The sequence below is a fragment of the Hoplias malabaricus genome, chromosome 10, assembly GCF_029633855.1.
Source record: "Hoplias malabaricus isolate fHopMal1 chromosome 10, fHopMal1.hap1, whole genome shotgun sequence".
NCBI lineage: Eukaryota > Metazoa > Chordata > Actinopteri > Characiformes > Erythrinidae > Hoplias > Hoplias malabaricus.
Genome location: NC_089809.1, coordinates 20,773,505 through 20,788,295, shown reverse-complemented (window position 1 = coordinate 20,788,295; position 14,791 = coordinate 20,773,505). Strand labels below are relative to the sequence as shown.

At 37.7% G+C, this 14,791-nt stretch overlaps 1 protein-coding gene across 1 annotated transcript; it reads left to right on the top strand.

Annotated features, from left to right (window-relative positions):
• The first annotated feature begins 1,093 nt into the window (after positions 1-1,093).
• On the top strand, positions 1,094-14,674 carry gsdmeb (gasdermin Eb). Its single transcript, XM_066682506.1, has 10 exons — positions 1,094-1,231; positions 4,312-4,545; positions 4,728-4,920; positions 7,793-7,967; positions 9,680-9,797; positions 10,112-10,228; positions 11,339-11,466; positions 11,823-12,030; positions 12,247-12,320; positions 12,446-14,674. Exons 2-10 carry the CDS (start codon positions 4,335-4,337, stop codon positions 12,674-12,676), a joined length of 1,455 nt encoding a protein of 484 aa, XP_066538603.1. The 5' UTR covers positions 1,094-1,231; positions 4,312-4,334; the 3' UTR covers positions 12,677-14,674.
• The last annotated feature ends 117 nt before the right edge of the window (positions 14,675-14,791 follow it).

Below are 14,791 nucleotides of genomic sequence, written 5' to 3'. Positions count from 1 at the left end.
TAGTCAGTCAAAAAGACAAAGGTCTTCGTGGGGTGTTCTAATTTTCACATGACTGTATTCCCACAGTTCATGTTTCCACATTCTGTTATATGACATGCTATGTGAGCACGGTGGCACAGCAGGTAGTGTCGCAGTCACACAGCTCCAGGGGCCTGGAGGTTGTGGGTTCGATTCCCGCTCCGGGTGGCTGTCTGTGAGGAGTTGGTGTGTTCTCCCCGTGTCCGCGTTGGTTTCCTCCGGGTGCTCCGGTTTCCTCCCACAGTCCAAAAACACACGTTGCAGGTGGATTGGCGACTCGAAAGTGTCCGTAGGTGTGAGTGAATGTGTCTGTGTTGCCCTGTGAAGGACTGGCGCCCCCTCCAGGGTGTATTCCTGCCTTGCGCCCAATGATTCCAGGTAGGCTCTGGACCCCCGCGACCCTAAATTGGATAAGCGGTTACAGATAATGGATGGATGGATGGTTACAGATAATGGATGGATGGACATGCTATGTTCACAGGGCCATTACAAAATGTCCACTTTAAAATTTCTTCATCTTCAGGATATCAATTGTCTGTTATATTGTGTCTTCAGTGAGTCTTTCAGATTTTTGAGACACTTTAAAAGAGGTAATATCCGCGGAAGGAAGCTAAACGTGTAGTTTTTCCACGGTGTGGAAGTTGTGTTCGTATTTCGCCATCTAGCGGCGACAGAATGCAACTAGTGCAGCATATTTAAGGTGAAACAGAAATCCTAATGAATCGATTGCTTATCCAGAGTACAAAATGGGCCTGATCTCAGGTCAGTACATAAAAGATGTGTACTCTGATTTTCGTATTTTGGCATCTGAATTTCGTCTGTCGAATTTGAACAACTTCGAAATATATTGTCTGAACTCACGAGTTCAGTTCAAGAGCAATTATATTCAGATGCATAATTCCGAAGCAAAATATTCAGAGGTGGAAATCTGAAGCATAATTTAAGTGCAAAAAAAATCAGTGCTACAAATTCAAAGGTGGTAATATTTCAAAGTCTGATGAGACAGATTTGCTTCCATAGAAATCACATCATCTCGTTTAATGAAACTTACGAGTAAATAGTAGACAGTGTGGACCTACCCCATGATGGAGGTGTGGTCTGGAGAGTCCCACTGGTGAGAGAGTGAGAGGACTCACTGTGGAAGAGTGCAGATAGCGCCGATAAGGAAGTACCTGTACTGGCTCTACCCTTCGAAACAAGAAAGAAAGAGACGGTAAGAAAAGACCGAGAAAAGAAGAGACGCGTTTCACTGTGGTTTGTTGTCGAATCAGTAACAGTATCGCGGATTATTTTTGGAAGCTCGCCATAAGAGTTCAGTCTCAATCTCAAACCCCTCAGTTATGTAGTGCCCTTGGCATGTAAAAAATATGGCTTACTCTCTCAACCAACGCTTTGTTTGGCATTAACAGAGAACCGCATGCTGTAGAACTCTCTGTTTAATGTTTAGCTAGTGTCTTTTAGCCGTAGGGTCATAGCTGGTATAGTGCCCTATGAAGGAAGCAGGGAGCTGTCTTAGACACCGCTGGGCGATAGAAGATGTGTGTGTGGCTTTTGTTGCTGCCGTGGCTTTGATAGTAGCAGAAATGTGCGAAACCAGTCCATGTGGGGAGTAGATAACGTGGATATAAAAAAGAACTAGTATAAAGTCGTTCTGTCGTCATTTTAAATTCTGGTCGCCAAAATTTAAACCAACCGCCTCACTACCAGCCTGAGTTGGTCTTTTGTTGTAGGTAACAGCGACTACAGCATAGCACTGATGTTTTTATACAGTGACCACTAAAAGCAGAATTTGTACAAACACAACCCTGTTTTGTAAAGAACGGTAAATGAGGATTAAAACGTGACGATTCTGCTTCCTAACGAAACTGTTTGGTTATTGAACACTATCTATTCAGTCCCAGTTCCCTATGTACCGTTAGGGCTGTAACGATTCAAACAATTCAGAATTCACTTCGATATTAAACAGTGGTATATATTCAGTAATGTTGACAATTATTAAACAATACAAATGTGGCTGAAAAATGTACCTGGCGCTAATGGTTTCCCCCCGTTTATTGGAACAAAATAATATTTTAAATACCTGTGCTTTATTGTCCTTGTTCAGTTTAAAATGCCAAGCTTACAGCCACCAATTTAAGTCATTTCATGATTTTTCCAGCTCTGCAAAATTCATGATGTTCGTGCTGTGGCATGCTCTTGTGATCTCCTTGTGTGAGATGGTCTTGGAAGCAGTACTTTTCTCATTTTGACGTCAAAGACATTTAACCATAATTTTTATTATATCACACATTTTAAGTGTCAAAGTGACATTGAAAGAGCCCCTATCTTTGCAAAACTATAATCTGTAACTAAAAATGCATTTTTTCATACAGTAGAGGGTCAGCCTTTGGTTTTTTAAGGCTTTTCTTAAACTTGTTTCATGCATGATTTTCATAATGATTGAAAAGTGACAAAGAATATATGTAATAGTTTTCACTGACAGCTTTATTGTGTTTTGTACATTTTAATTATGATGTCTGAAAAGCACTCAAAAACATTTGGGACAGAGACAAAATAATAGTAAATCTTTATGGAAAATTAATGCCACATTGTTTTAAAGCATTACATTAGAAGCAGGTGAATATAAAAGATATAAAGGAGCATTTATCAAAGTACAAACAGAACATTGTTAATTGAAAGACTGCAATGAATTTAGGTCCTGTACTTTTTATTGTGTAATGCTTCAGTGAAATCTGGAGAAATAGCAGTACATGTAGGGTAAGGCTGGGCACCAGTGTTGAACGAGCATGACCTTGGAGCTCAAAGATGGAACTGCATAAGAAACTGTGATGCTAGAGTGATACATTTATCCACATGAGGTTGAAAATACTTCCATAAAATTGTTGTTGTTTATCAGACTTCACTACTACATCAAGGAAAGTAACCTGAACTACTGTTACACAAGGAGAAAGCCATACAACAATTCTATGTTGAAATACTAATTCGTTTTCTGGGCCCAAGCTCACTTCAGATGGTCCAAAACACAGTATAAACGTGTTCTGTGGTCAGAGTAGCCCATGTTTCGGCTTATTTTAATGAAAATGAATGTTGTGTTTTCCATTTTCAGTTCTCAAATTATTTAACTGTGTAATTAAAAGGAAAGTTGATGTAACAGTGGTAAACATGCATCTGTCACAACATTTTGGAGTGTTTTTCAGGTGTCAAACATATTTTTATTACCTAGTTCAATCAAGGTGTTCAGTGAAAACATTGGCAAATATTTTGTCAGTAAAATAAAGCTTCATAAGCTTTAAGAAAACCACAGGTTCTTGTTTTGCTTGCGTGTTACAAGAGTCCCACCTTTTTTGAAAATGGGTTTTGAATTTCTAAAGGGTTACTTTAGAAGTCAGGATATAATGAACCTAGTTTAATTATTTACATCTTACATTTAACCACAGTTAATGGTCAGCTGTGTGGTAACATTAGGCTTTTAATGCATCTGTGTATTTTAGATGTTCTTAATGAAGGCTTTTACCATAATATTGATCTTGAATGGCATTTAAGTATCCATTTGTATGGGATCATGGCATTTTTTATGTATATTTCCATCAATATTCATGTTGGTTTCTTGGTCTTGAGGTCTTTTTTGATGGCTCTTAGTAGCTCATAGTTTGATCCTAATCTCAGATGTCAGGTTTCAGGTTTAGATTTTTTTGATTTGTTTAGTTTTGAACAGAAGCTGTGATCCAAAGATAAAAGACTGGAAATTTTTGACTGTGCGATACATTTAATGGGCTAAATATTCACTGGTGCAAGTGTGTTTTTCAGAATCTGGAGTTCAGTAACACTTCTTTCTGTTGTCTAAGAAGCTAGATACTAAGGAAAATTTGTGCTTTTATGGTTTGTTTTAGTTCATCATATTTCAATATTTAATCATTTATTAATGAAAGCTTATATTCCACCAATTAGTTTAATGCACTGTAGATATTTAAATCATCAAGACATCTTAGATGTGCATAGAATAATGAACAGATGACACCTTAAAGAAGTAAACCATTTAGAAGGAATGTATAATAAAGTTAACAGTCAGAATGCCTTTGAAACTTGCCAGAATTATATTTGAAATCAAATATCACACAATTAGCTTAATAAAAATGGTAGTGAAAAAAAAAATAATTACAATGTGTTTATTGTTATGTGTACTGTTTGAAAACCCGGAAAACATAAGTATACATTTTTACCTTTGAGAATAACAATGGCTTTAATATTAACAACAGATAATAATTTTGTGTCCTACATTTTGGTCATATCCAGAGTCAGCCCACTCCATAAGAAAGATGTTTGCCAAAGTGACCAGTAAATTTGTGTCCGAGATCGACCCTGAAGGCGAACTGATCCCTGTGTCCAGTCTGAATGACACAGACAACCTCACTCTCCTCTCCCTGGTCATCAAGCGCAGACGCTTCTGGTTCTGGCAGAGGCCTAAGTATCTGGCATTAGACTTCACCCTCAACGATGTGCTGCTTGGAGAAAAGGACATAAATCCAGGTACAGAAATTATCTCCTCCCAATTGCATTCATTGTTTTTTTTTTGTTTTTTTTTTTATCATTTTATATTTATCAGAATTATGCTTCAGAAATATATCATAACCTAATTCCTCTGTATAATAAAATCAAGCATATGCTCAAAATGTGTTTGTGAGGGACTAACCTGTTTCTTCTGTTCACAGGTATGATTGAGACAGATTTTCTGAAGTATGACTGCAAATTAGAAAATAATTTCAGTGGAAGTGCTGAAGCAGGCTTTGGTCCAGGGAGCATCAATGTGGGGGGAAGAGGTTCATCCAAACTAGCCTCCTCCTTTGGTAACCTAAAGAAGCAGGAAGTGGATGTGAAAAAACTGCTAGATGCATCTAAAAATAGGTAAGAGACCATTTGTGAAGGGGGTGCTGAGGGGTGAATAACTCCTGATTAATTAATCAGAATATCACTAATATATGTTTTATTATAATTTGAGCACATAATCACTTACTGCTCTTACTGATGATAGCTTTTTAGCTTTCTCAGATGCCTAAAAACATTTGCACAGTACTAAAAAAGTATGAACGTGTGCCTCATTATACTTGCACCTAAGTGAGCAAAAAATATACATAGAATTAAACTTGAAAGTACAGATTTGAATGCACTTCAATAAAATTGATTTCCGCTCAGAGCATTTGTTTTCTTTTGCTTTTCTGCAGAGATTTTTGAGGCTTTTTGCTGCGGCTCCTCAGTCCGAGCGTTTCCTTATAAGTCGGTGATTTAAAATTCATATGTGGGGATTATAGTAATGAAATGTTAATTGTGAAGAAACGTGCTCGCCCTCCCAATATGCGAACATTTGGTATTCAATAACATACACGTTCTATTAAAATACTGTTTTTCTACTGGTGTTCACGCAGCATTCATGAATGTGGCAGAATTTTTTTCTGGAATATCCATTTCTTCGTACATTACGCACAGTTTGCTCGTGTTTTTTTTTTTATGAAGGATTCATGAATGAGGGCCATTATTTAAGAATGTAAATTACAAAATACACATTTAAATATAAAAATATTATGTTTACAAACCTGTTTTTAAACATTTTGATAATAGGATCCGCCCTCTTCTTTACATTTTATTTGATGGTTATGGATTCTGCTTTTTGGTTCTCAAATTATTTGGCCTTATTTTGAATATAGAAGTGTGACTCTTTTTGCTGACAAAATGTTTTTTTTTTTTGTTTTTTTTTGTGAGCCAAATACATGACTGAAAATTTTCAGGATGTGTGATGACCCTGAATGTGCTGAAAATGCCCTCGTGCAGGAACACTGCTACTTCTCCAACAAACAGGAAACTGTAGAAAAGCTGTGCCTTGATCAGTTTCAGTTCATCACTCTGAAATAGGAACAACTTGCTTATAGTTTGTGGTTCTAACAGATTACACAGTGTGGGCCACTGCAGAACAGAGTGCAGTGTTCATGGTGGGATAAGGGCCAAAATTGGCAAAACAATTTATAAATAAATAACATAGATTTAGATCAAGTGTTTTGTTACACAGATATGATCCCTCTCAGGTTGGGAGAGAGGGTGGGGTTGGGGTAAATTTGTAGAACTTGAATTCAAAAAAAAATTCCAGACCACAACTGGGTAAGAGTGAAATAGCATTTGTTTGTATTAAAGAAACACATAGCTTTTTGTAATGTTGAAATTCTAATGATTACATCTCAAACTGGTTTCTTAAGAGTGAACATGTTTAGGCCTATATGATAAAATGTAAATTTAAATAAAAAACACCTTTCTGTTTTAATATAATAACAGTATATGTAAGAATTAGAATTTCACCAGTTGAAATTCTAATTAATTTCCGATAACAAATTAATAAGGGCTAGTCTTTTGCTTTTCTTTCACCTGCTGTATTGGTTGCCCTATGAAAATCAAAAATGTTATACTGCTCCTGATACTTCTTTTAGTGTTAGCCGAGCTCTGCATTATCAGATGTTTCTGATAGTCACAGTTAGGCTAAGAGCTTGGCAGTGTGCGAAACATCTTCACAATTGGGATCTTAAACACACTGCATATTTTCTGAAAACATTTATCTGCTATAATTCCAGTATTGCTAATAAATATTACAAAACATGGACGTGAGTAGTCTTACACTCTCTCGTGTATTTACTTGAAATTAGGTGTATACATATTTGCTCATTAAAAGAATAACTATTGTTTAGTATTTATTGCCAATTTTTTTGGTGTGCATTTTATTAAAGGGAAAATATTATACCGCTTTTCTACAAATTAACACATTTAACTGGTGTCTTAAGAAATGTGTCTGTGAAACAATTTGGACAAAATACCACAAAAATCATGCTCTGCTCCATTGTTAAGGCCAATTAATGGCACTTGTTCTGACTACAGTGTAGGCTCTGAGTTGATTTAATGCAGAAGCATATATCGGCCTTAACTGTGTCTAAACTGCCCTGTTCAAAAGAGCGTGTTTCGGTCCCTAGTTTATCATAAACATCTGCATCTTCCTTCATTATAGTTTACATGGTAGCTGGTTATTAACATAACTGTGATCTGCAATGTATATTAGGGCTTGTATAAGCGGCTGGAAAGAAAACTGCTGGCAATCTAACATTAATTGTGACCTCTTGTTTGACCATAAATGAAGCACTGCTCTGCTTTTTCCACGATGATGACTCTGCTGACATAGTGAGGCAGGCCACATAGTATGAAAATAGAAATACTACTGTTTTCACTTCATATCTGCATGTAGTTGGTTTCACATCTGCACACACAACATGCAAACTATATGTTGTGTATAAGTCTACTTATGCTGTCTGTTTATGTTATTATAAGCCATGTTTAAGCCATCGACTGGTACAATAAATGTTTAACTCTGCAAAAATTTGCAATTTATTTTCATGTCCTGCCTTGATAAGTGATAAGTCACTTTTTACAGTAATTTTACCTGTTGTTGTTAGACACAAGTGTTGTTAGGTCCAGCACAAAACACATGGCTACTAGGTAAAACAATGATAAAAAAAAAATAAATTGTTAAAGAAAAATACAATTCATAAATACATGTTATTATAATTTGTAACATATTAGTATGATAGTTTCATTCACAATAGTGCACTATTTAATTAAGAGGTTCTGTAGAGGTTCTTGTTATGCGGTACTGTACTAATTTAAAGGCCATCCTTCATACTGTTAACAGAAAAGAGAAAATGTTTGCCAGGTTGTTGATCTTTTTGGTGTCCTGTCTCCTGTGTAGAGTTGTGGACATGCAGCACTCTCTGGTCCAGCAGACACGCGAGAAAAGACGTGAGGTGTTTACTCTGGTGAAAGAGCGCATAGTGACCACACAGCCTTGCACCATTACTGAAGAAGTACAGGAGACAGGCACCTGTGGAGGTTTTCTGGGACTCCCTGTAGCCAAGAAGCTTCAGGTAATCAATATTAGTCTATAAATTATTTATTACACTGACATGAAGTAAACAGAAAACAAGTGACAGGTTTAGTTTCATTTAAACCTCAGAAATGTGGCACTGATGCAGCTCTAGCCTTGGCTCCAATACTGAATTCTTGTTGGCATATAGTTCATAACATGTTATTGCCCAAGATATAAACAACAAATTGTAATAATCATTTCTTAAAGTTGTCATTGTGTTAATCTAACAACATCTTTCTTTTCATTTCACCCTATATGTAGCTTTATTAAACAAAGGCTTTTTATTGTTTTTGCATTTTTCATAGTATATGAACCCCTAGAATTTTAAAAATAAAACAGAAGGTACTTATTACCCCAGTAAGGGCATTAACATATTGAAAATATATAAACCATTTTGGTGTCTGCTAATGGTAAACGAATGGTAAAGGACACAAAATTATCATTGTGGTGAAGCATAAGAACAACTTCTGAGAAGCAAACCCTAAATGTGAGAATGTGAGAAATGGCACCCCTTGTGGTACAATGCCTAACCTTGACTAAGTGAGTATGTATGGGAGTGAATGAGTTACAAGCCAGTTGAATGAGGTATTTCAAGTCTATAAAAGTATGCTTACAGACCAACTAGACTTGTTTTGTTCATTTTCAGTAAAATTGCCAAGTGCTTATTTTATTATATTTACCTGTAATATATGGCCTCAAAAATGCTCCGCACATAAAATTAAATACTATTTCATTCCTTATATCCTTAAAAAAAGAGGTCATTTTCTACTGTGAGGAAAACATGCTCTCCACTGCCTATCCAACTTAATTAGACAGAATGCAAAAAGAGTTAAAATATAACAAAAATTTATATGAAAATCTAGAGTCACGTTATATTTTTTTTCCCATCACACCTATTAATGTGCATGAATGGTATAATGTGTAGAACAGTGATCAAAGATAGTTGTTTGGCATAAATTTTCAATAATAAAATGAGCTTAGGAGTCCAATGCCCCTTCCACACATGCACGGTAATCCAGGAATGTTCAGGTGTTTACCTGGAGGAGCTGTATGTGTGAATGCAACCACCTGCAAAATTTGTCCCGTACATTACCCGGACTTTATCCTCCTCGAGCCTTAGTAAATGTTCCAGGTAAAGTCGGAGTCAGCATGCTGTACAAGTGCCACGCCTAAATCAAATATCTCCTACAAGAGCGCGTCTGAGGCAGAAAATCTCCTGCTGTGAGCTGCATGTGTGAATGACCGTTACGGAACATCTCCTGATCTAAGAAAGTATTACATTTGCAGTGAAATAAAATTTTAAGGAAGTGTTTCTTTTTCTTTGACCAAGGCATGAATTTTGTGACCCTTCAGGAAGAAAGGCAAAGAGCTGACAGTTCAGAAATGGTTCAGAAAAGACTTCATCATTCAGATCATGTGTAAAACTAAGGCAAAAATATAGGAAAAATGCAAAGAAATATTGATAAGGATCCTAGTGTTTTACAATGTATATATTGAGTTAACTAAAAAGAAAATCCAGTGATTATTAAACTCTTTGTTTTGATGCCTAGAAAATCAGTGCTTGTTTGTTTGTTGTTTTAATTGCTTTATTATAAATATACAGGAATAATCATAGCCTGTTACAGAAGGGTAATATACCCTGCTGTGTTCTGTACAGATTTTTTAGCACACCAACAATTCTTCTTTCAGTGTTTTCTGATGTATTTACAGGTATCTGTGAAGAACGGCAGCCATCAGTCTGACAGCAATGTTTCTGTACAAATCCCGGCCAATACAGCTCTGGCTTATTGTCTGATTGAGCTCGGTGTGAAGAGCACAGGACATTTTGGTAATGCAGGTTTACTCTATTATTTTCAAGGGGTTTAGGTTTGATCTCATTACTGTATTCTGTATCTCATTACTGGATACTGAATATAGATTTTAAATTAGACATATATGTTGATGTTATGATGTTGTAATTTTCACAGTTACTAAAAGAAGCCAAACCTGTACAGTCTCATCATGAACAAAATGTGTATCACCGTCAGATCAAATTGAGAATACTAGTTTAGCATTTAATCGGTTTTTATTCAGACTTCCTATAACCCTGAATGCAGTGTTGTGCACTAGTTTGGTCTGACTGATGCAGCCTTGTGTCCACAGAGCTGTGCCTGCTGCCAGATACCTATGGAGGCTTTGAAGGGGACAGGTTTGTGGAGGAGAGTGTGGCTACGGTCTATGCTGCATCACCTGAAACATCAAACAAACAACTGCATAGAGGTACTAGCTGGAGTGAAGTGAAGGGAAACAAGTCATTTATGAAAAAGAGACCAGGGTCAACAAAGCTGCACGATGAACAAGTCATTTATGAAAAAGAGACCAGGGTCAACAAAGCTGCACGATGAATCCCATATGAGGTTCATAGCTTTGGCCTCCACATTGCCTTCATTCTCTGAAGATGGCTTTTTATTCAGTTGCATTCCAGTTATCACAGTTACAGCAGTAATAACCAGCTCTGTTCATACAGTGAGCAGAGACATTCATTCATTATCTGTAACCCTTATCGAGTTCAGGGTCGCGGTGGGTCCAGAGCCTACCTGGAATCATTGGGCACAAGGCAGGAATTACACCCTGGAGGGGGCACCAGTCCTTCACAGGGCAACACACACTCACACCTACAGACACTTTTGTGTCGCCAGTCCACCTACCAACATGTGCTTTTGGACTGTGGGAGGAAACCGGAGCACCCGGAGGAAACCCACGCGGAGAACACACCATACTCCTCACAGACAGTCACCCGGAGCAGGAATCGAACCCACAACCTCCAGGTCCCTGGAGCTGTGTGACTGCGACACTACCTGCTGCGCCACCGTGCCGCCCTGAGCAGAAACATTTTCATTGCATTTGCTAAGTATGCACAGAATAAAGGACAGTGTGTTGCTCGCAGCCTAGAAGAAGCAGCTCTACATGAGAAAGCATTTGCCACATTATACAGTTGTGTGTAAGGTGTATACTGTGTGCCAGTCAGAAATATAAAGAGTAATAAGAATTTCATCAGAATAAAGTACCTTTAACCAGGAATTTCCTATAAATTCCCTTCCCAATTGGACCATGTTGGAATTTTTTATTATTTTTTGTATTGCTGAGGTTTAAAATAAAATCCAGAGTACAGTTGTGTTTTGAAACAGATCAGGATCCAATAGTTGAGATATCTGCACTATGAATAAATATTTGTAATACATTTTAGTCTGCGGGGCCCAAAGTGTGTCCTAGGGGGCAGTGAGCAGTGGAAATCCCCAGTAATGAATTAAACATATTGGTGAATCCTAGCAACTATGTTTATAGCATGCTTAGATTAACATTTAATATCTCTCGCTCTCTCTCTCTCAGAGTTGGATAAACTGCAGCCTCACTTTACCTTGCTGTCCAGTCTTACTGAAAACATGCGCTCCAGCCTCTTCCAACAGCTAAGTCTGCTTCTGAAGGACAGAACAGCTATCAGTGCACTGGACCTTGCAGTAAGTGAACACAGGGCATGTTATGCTGTTTAAATGGAATTCCTTGTTTTTTTCCTTCCATATTTTTTGACAAATTTTACTGAATAAAATATGGGAACATATTTCTTTTTTCAGTCTATATACATTGTTTTTCTTTGTTAAACTCAAGGAAAAACAGTCATTTTGTTCTCTATATTATTTTATCTTCACACATATATATATATATAATGTCATTTGATCGTAGGAGGTCAAAGTTTTGTTTATAACTAGGCAACTGGCTGCTTTTCTCATGGTCACAACAAGAAGAGCCTGTAAATTCTATTGTATGTGGTTCTGCTTGATGCTCAGTGTGATGGGTTTCCCTCATGTTCTCTCAGATAGAGGATTTGTGCTGTGGTAGGAAGCCTGACCTCAACGCTCTGGACGAAGCTCCCGCTCTGAAGGCAGCAGTACAGAGCACGATAGAGCTGCTCCAGGGCACTGACTGTGTAGATCATGTCCCACTTGAAAACATCTCCTCTGAGATGTTTCATCTCCAACCTACAACCCTCACTGCTACAAACATCCTCACCAGTGCCTTAGATGGTGAGTCAGTTTTAGCCCCTGTCAACCATAAGCCTCTTTTTCCAGTGCAGAGCCAAATGGTTACATTTTACCTTGGTCATGTTGTGCCAAGCCTCATTAATTTATGGTGCCTGTTCGAGTCTGTAAAATTTTACAGTATATACATGGATGCTGTTTGCCATTTTGCCACATTAGAAATATATTTAACATGGAGAAATCCTGTTTTGTCTTCTTCAGAGATGACTGATTCAACCCTGTCGATGCTTGAGTCTTGCTCCAGTCCCCCCACCTTGCAGGCACTGCACATCCTAGTGAGTTTTAGCTCTTTCAGGTTTAGTACGGAATGTATCTTGATGTTCATAAATGCCTCTTCTCTGCATTTTTATTAAGTGTTTAATGAAAGTCTGTCCATATTGTTTTCCATGTTTCCACACAGGTGCAGAATATGCTAGAAAACAGGAGTAGTTCCCTGAAGGACAGCAGTCTGTCTGTGTTAACTGAGGAGGGCACATACAGCAAAGTGAAAGAGCTCTTTGGCTCCTCCAGCATCACACTGTGTAAAGAGGAAGACTCTGTGCATGCAGAGATCAGCAGCCAGCAGGGACATGTCACTCTCATCCTGTGCATCGCCATCCGTGGTCTGTCTTCTTTACTGAAGCCTGTCTGACTTGGCGAATGTTCTTGACGCTGGAAACTGCACACCACCTGGTCATTACGACCATCATTAAATCCTTGTAAATGTGAATGTTTTTAGCACACATTGTCTGCTTACTAATGCTAGATAAACAGTTAATTTTATGAACATGCCTTTGATGTAGAGGGCAATGTCCATCACAGTTTCTATGTATTTTATATCAAAAATCCTGTTGCTAATTTGTAATCTGAATTTAAATGTGTATTTTCTGTAAAGATTTGTGTAGGAGTTTCTACACTGAATTTTATACTCAGAATTCTTTACTAGTTCAATCTTGTTTTTATTGTTTTATTAACCTTTAACCATTATTCCCTGCACATTGTTTATATATGCTTTTATAAAAAGGTAGATTTGTTTTCTAGAATTTGTAGTATGGCAGGAGACTAGGCCTGCACTCTAACAGAAGCTATACCGTCTTGCTCTTTATATTTCTGCCACCAGCAGAGAGAATACAGGTGCTGGTCATAAAATTAGAATATCATGAAAAAGATTAATTATTTTAGTAATTCCATTCAAAAAGTGAAACTTGTAAATTATACTCAGATATTAAACACAGACTGATATATTTAAAGTGTTTCTTTCTTTTAAATTGATGATTATAACTGACAACCAATGAAAACCCCAAATTCAGTATCTCAGAAAATTATAACATTGTGAAAAGGTTCAACATTAAAGACACGGGGTACCACACTCTAATCAGCTAATTAACTCAAAACACCTGCAAAGGCCTTTAAATGGTCTCTCGGTCTACTTCTGTAGGCTACACAATCATGGGGAAGACTGCTGGCTTGACTGTTGTTCAAAAGACGACCATTAACACCTTACACAAGCAGGGCAAGACACAAAAGATCATTGCTAAAGAGGCTGGCTGTTCACAGAGCTGTGCCCAAACACATTAATAGAGAGGTGAAGGGAAGGAAAAAATGGGGTAGAAAAAAAAGTGTACAAGCAACAGGGATAACCGCACCCTGGAGAGGATTGGGAAACAAAACCCTTTCAAAAATGTGGGGGAGATTCACAAAGATTGGACTGCAGCTGGAGTCAGTGCTTCAAGAAACATAACCCACAGACGTATGCAAGACATGGGTTTCAGCTGTCGCATTCCTTGTGTCAAGTCACTCTTGCTTCCAAAAAAGGACTGGACGCTGCTGAGTGGTCCACAGTTATGTTCTCTGATGAAAGTAAATTTTGCATTTCCTTTGGAAATCAAGGTCCCAGTGTCTTGAGGAAGAGAGGAGAGGCACGGAATCCACGTTGGTTGAGGTCCAGTGTAAAGTTTCCACAGTCAGTGATGGTTTGGGGTGCCATGTCATCTGCTGGTGTAGGTCCACTGTGTTTTCTGAGGTCCAAGGTCAAAGCAGCCGTCTACCAGGAAGTTTTAGAGCACTTCATGCATCCTGCTGCTGAACAACTTTATGGAGACACAGATTTCATTTTCCAACATGACTTGGCACCTGCACACAGTGCCAAAGCTACCAGTACCTGGTTTAAGGATCATAGTATCCCTGTCCTTAATTGGTCAGCAAACTCGCCTGACCATAACCAGATTGGAAAATCTATAGGGTATTGTGAAGAGGAAGATGCAATACGTCAGACCCAACAATGCAGAAGAGCTGAAGGCCACTATCAGAGCAACCTGGCTATCATAAACCCTTAGCAGTGCGGCAGACTGATCGACTCCATGCCACGCCACATTGCTGAAGTAATTGAAGCAAAAGGAGCCCCAACTTTTTTTTTTTCCACAAGTATTGAGTGCTGTACATGCTCACACTTTTCATGTTCATTTCAGTTGGCGAGCATTTCTAAAAATCCTTTTTTTATATTGGTCTTAAATATTCCAGTTTTCTGAGATACTGAATTTGGGGTTTTCATTAATTGTCAGTTATCTTTACATTATAAGAAATAAACACTTGAAATAGATCAGTCTGTGTGTAGTGAATGAGTGTAATATACAAGTTTTACTTTTTGAATGGAATTACTGAAATAAATCAACTTTTTAATGATATTCTAATTTTATGACCAGCACCTGTATATACAGTCATATCTAGTGGAAGTTCAATCTGAGAAGTGCATTTAAAGGATTATTAA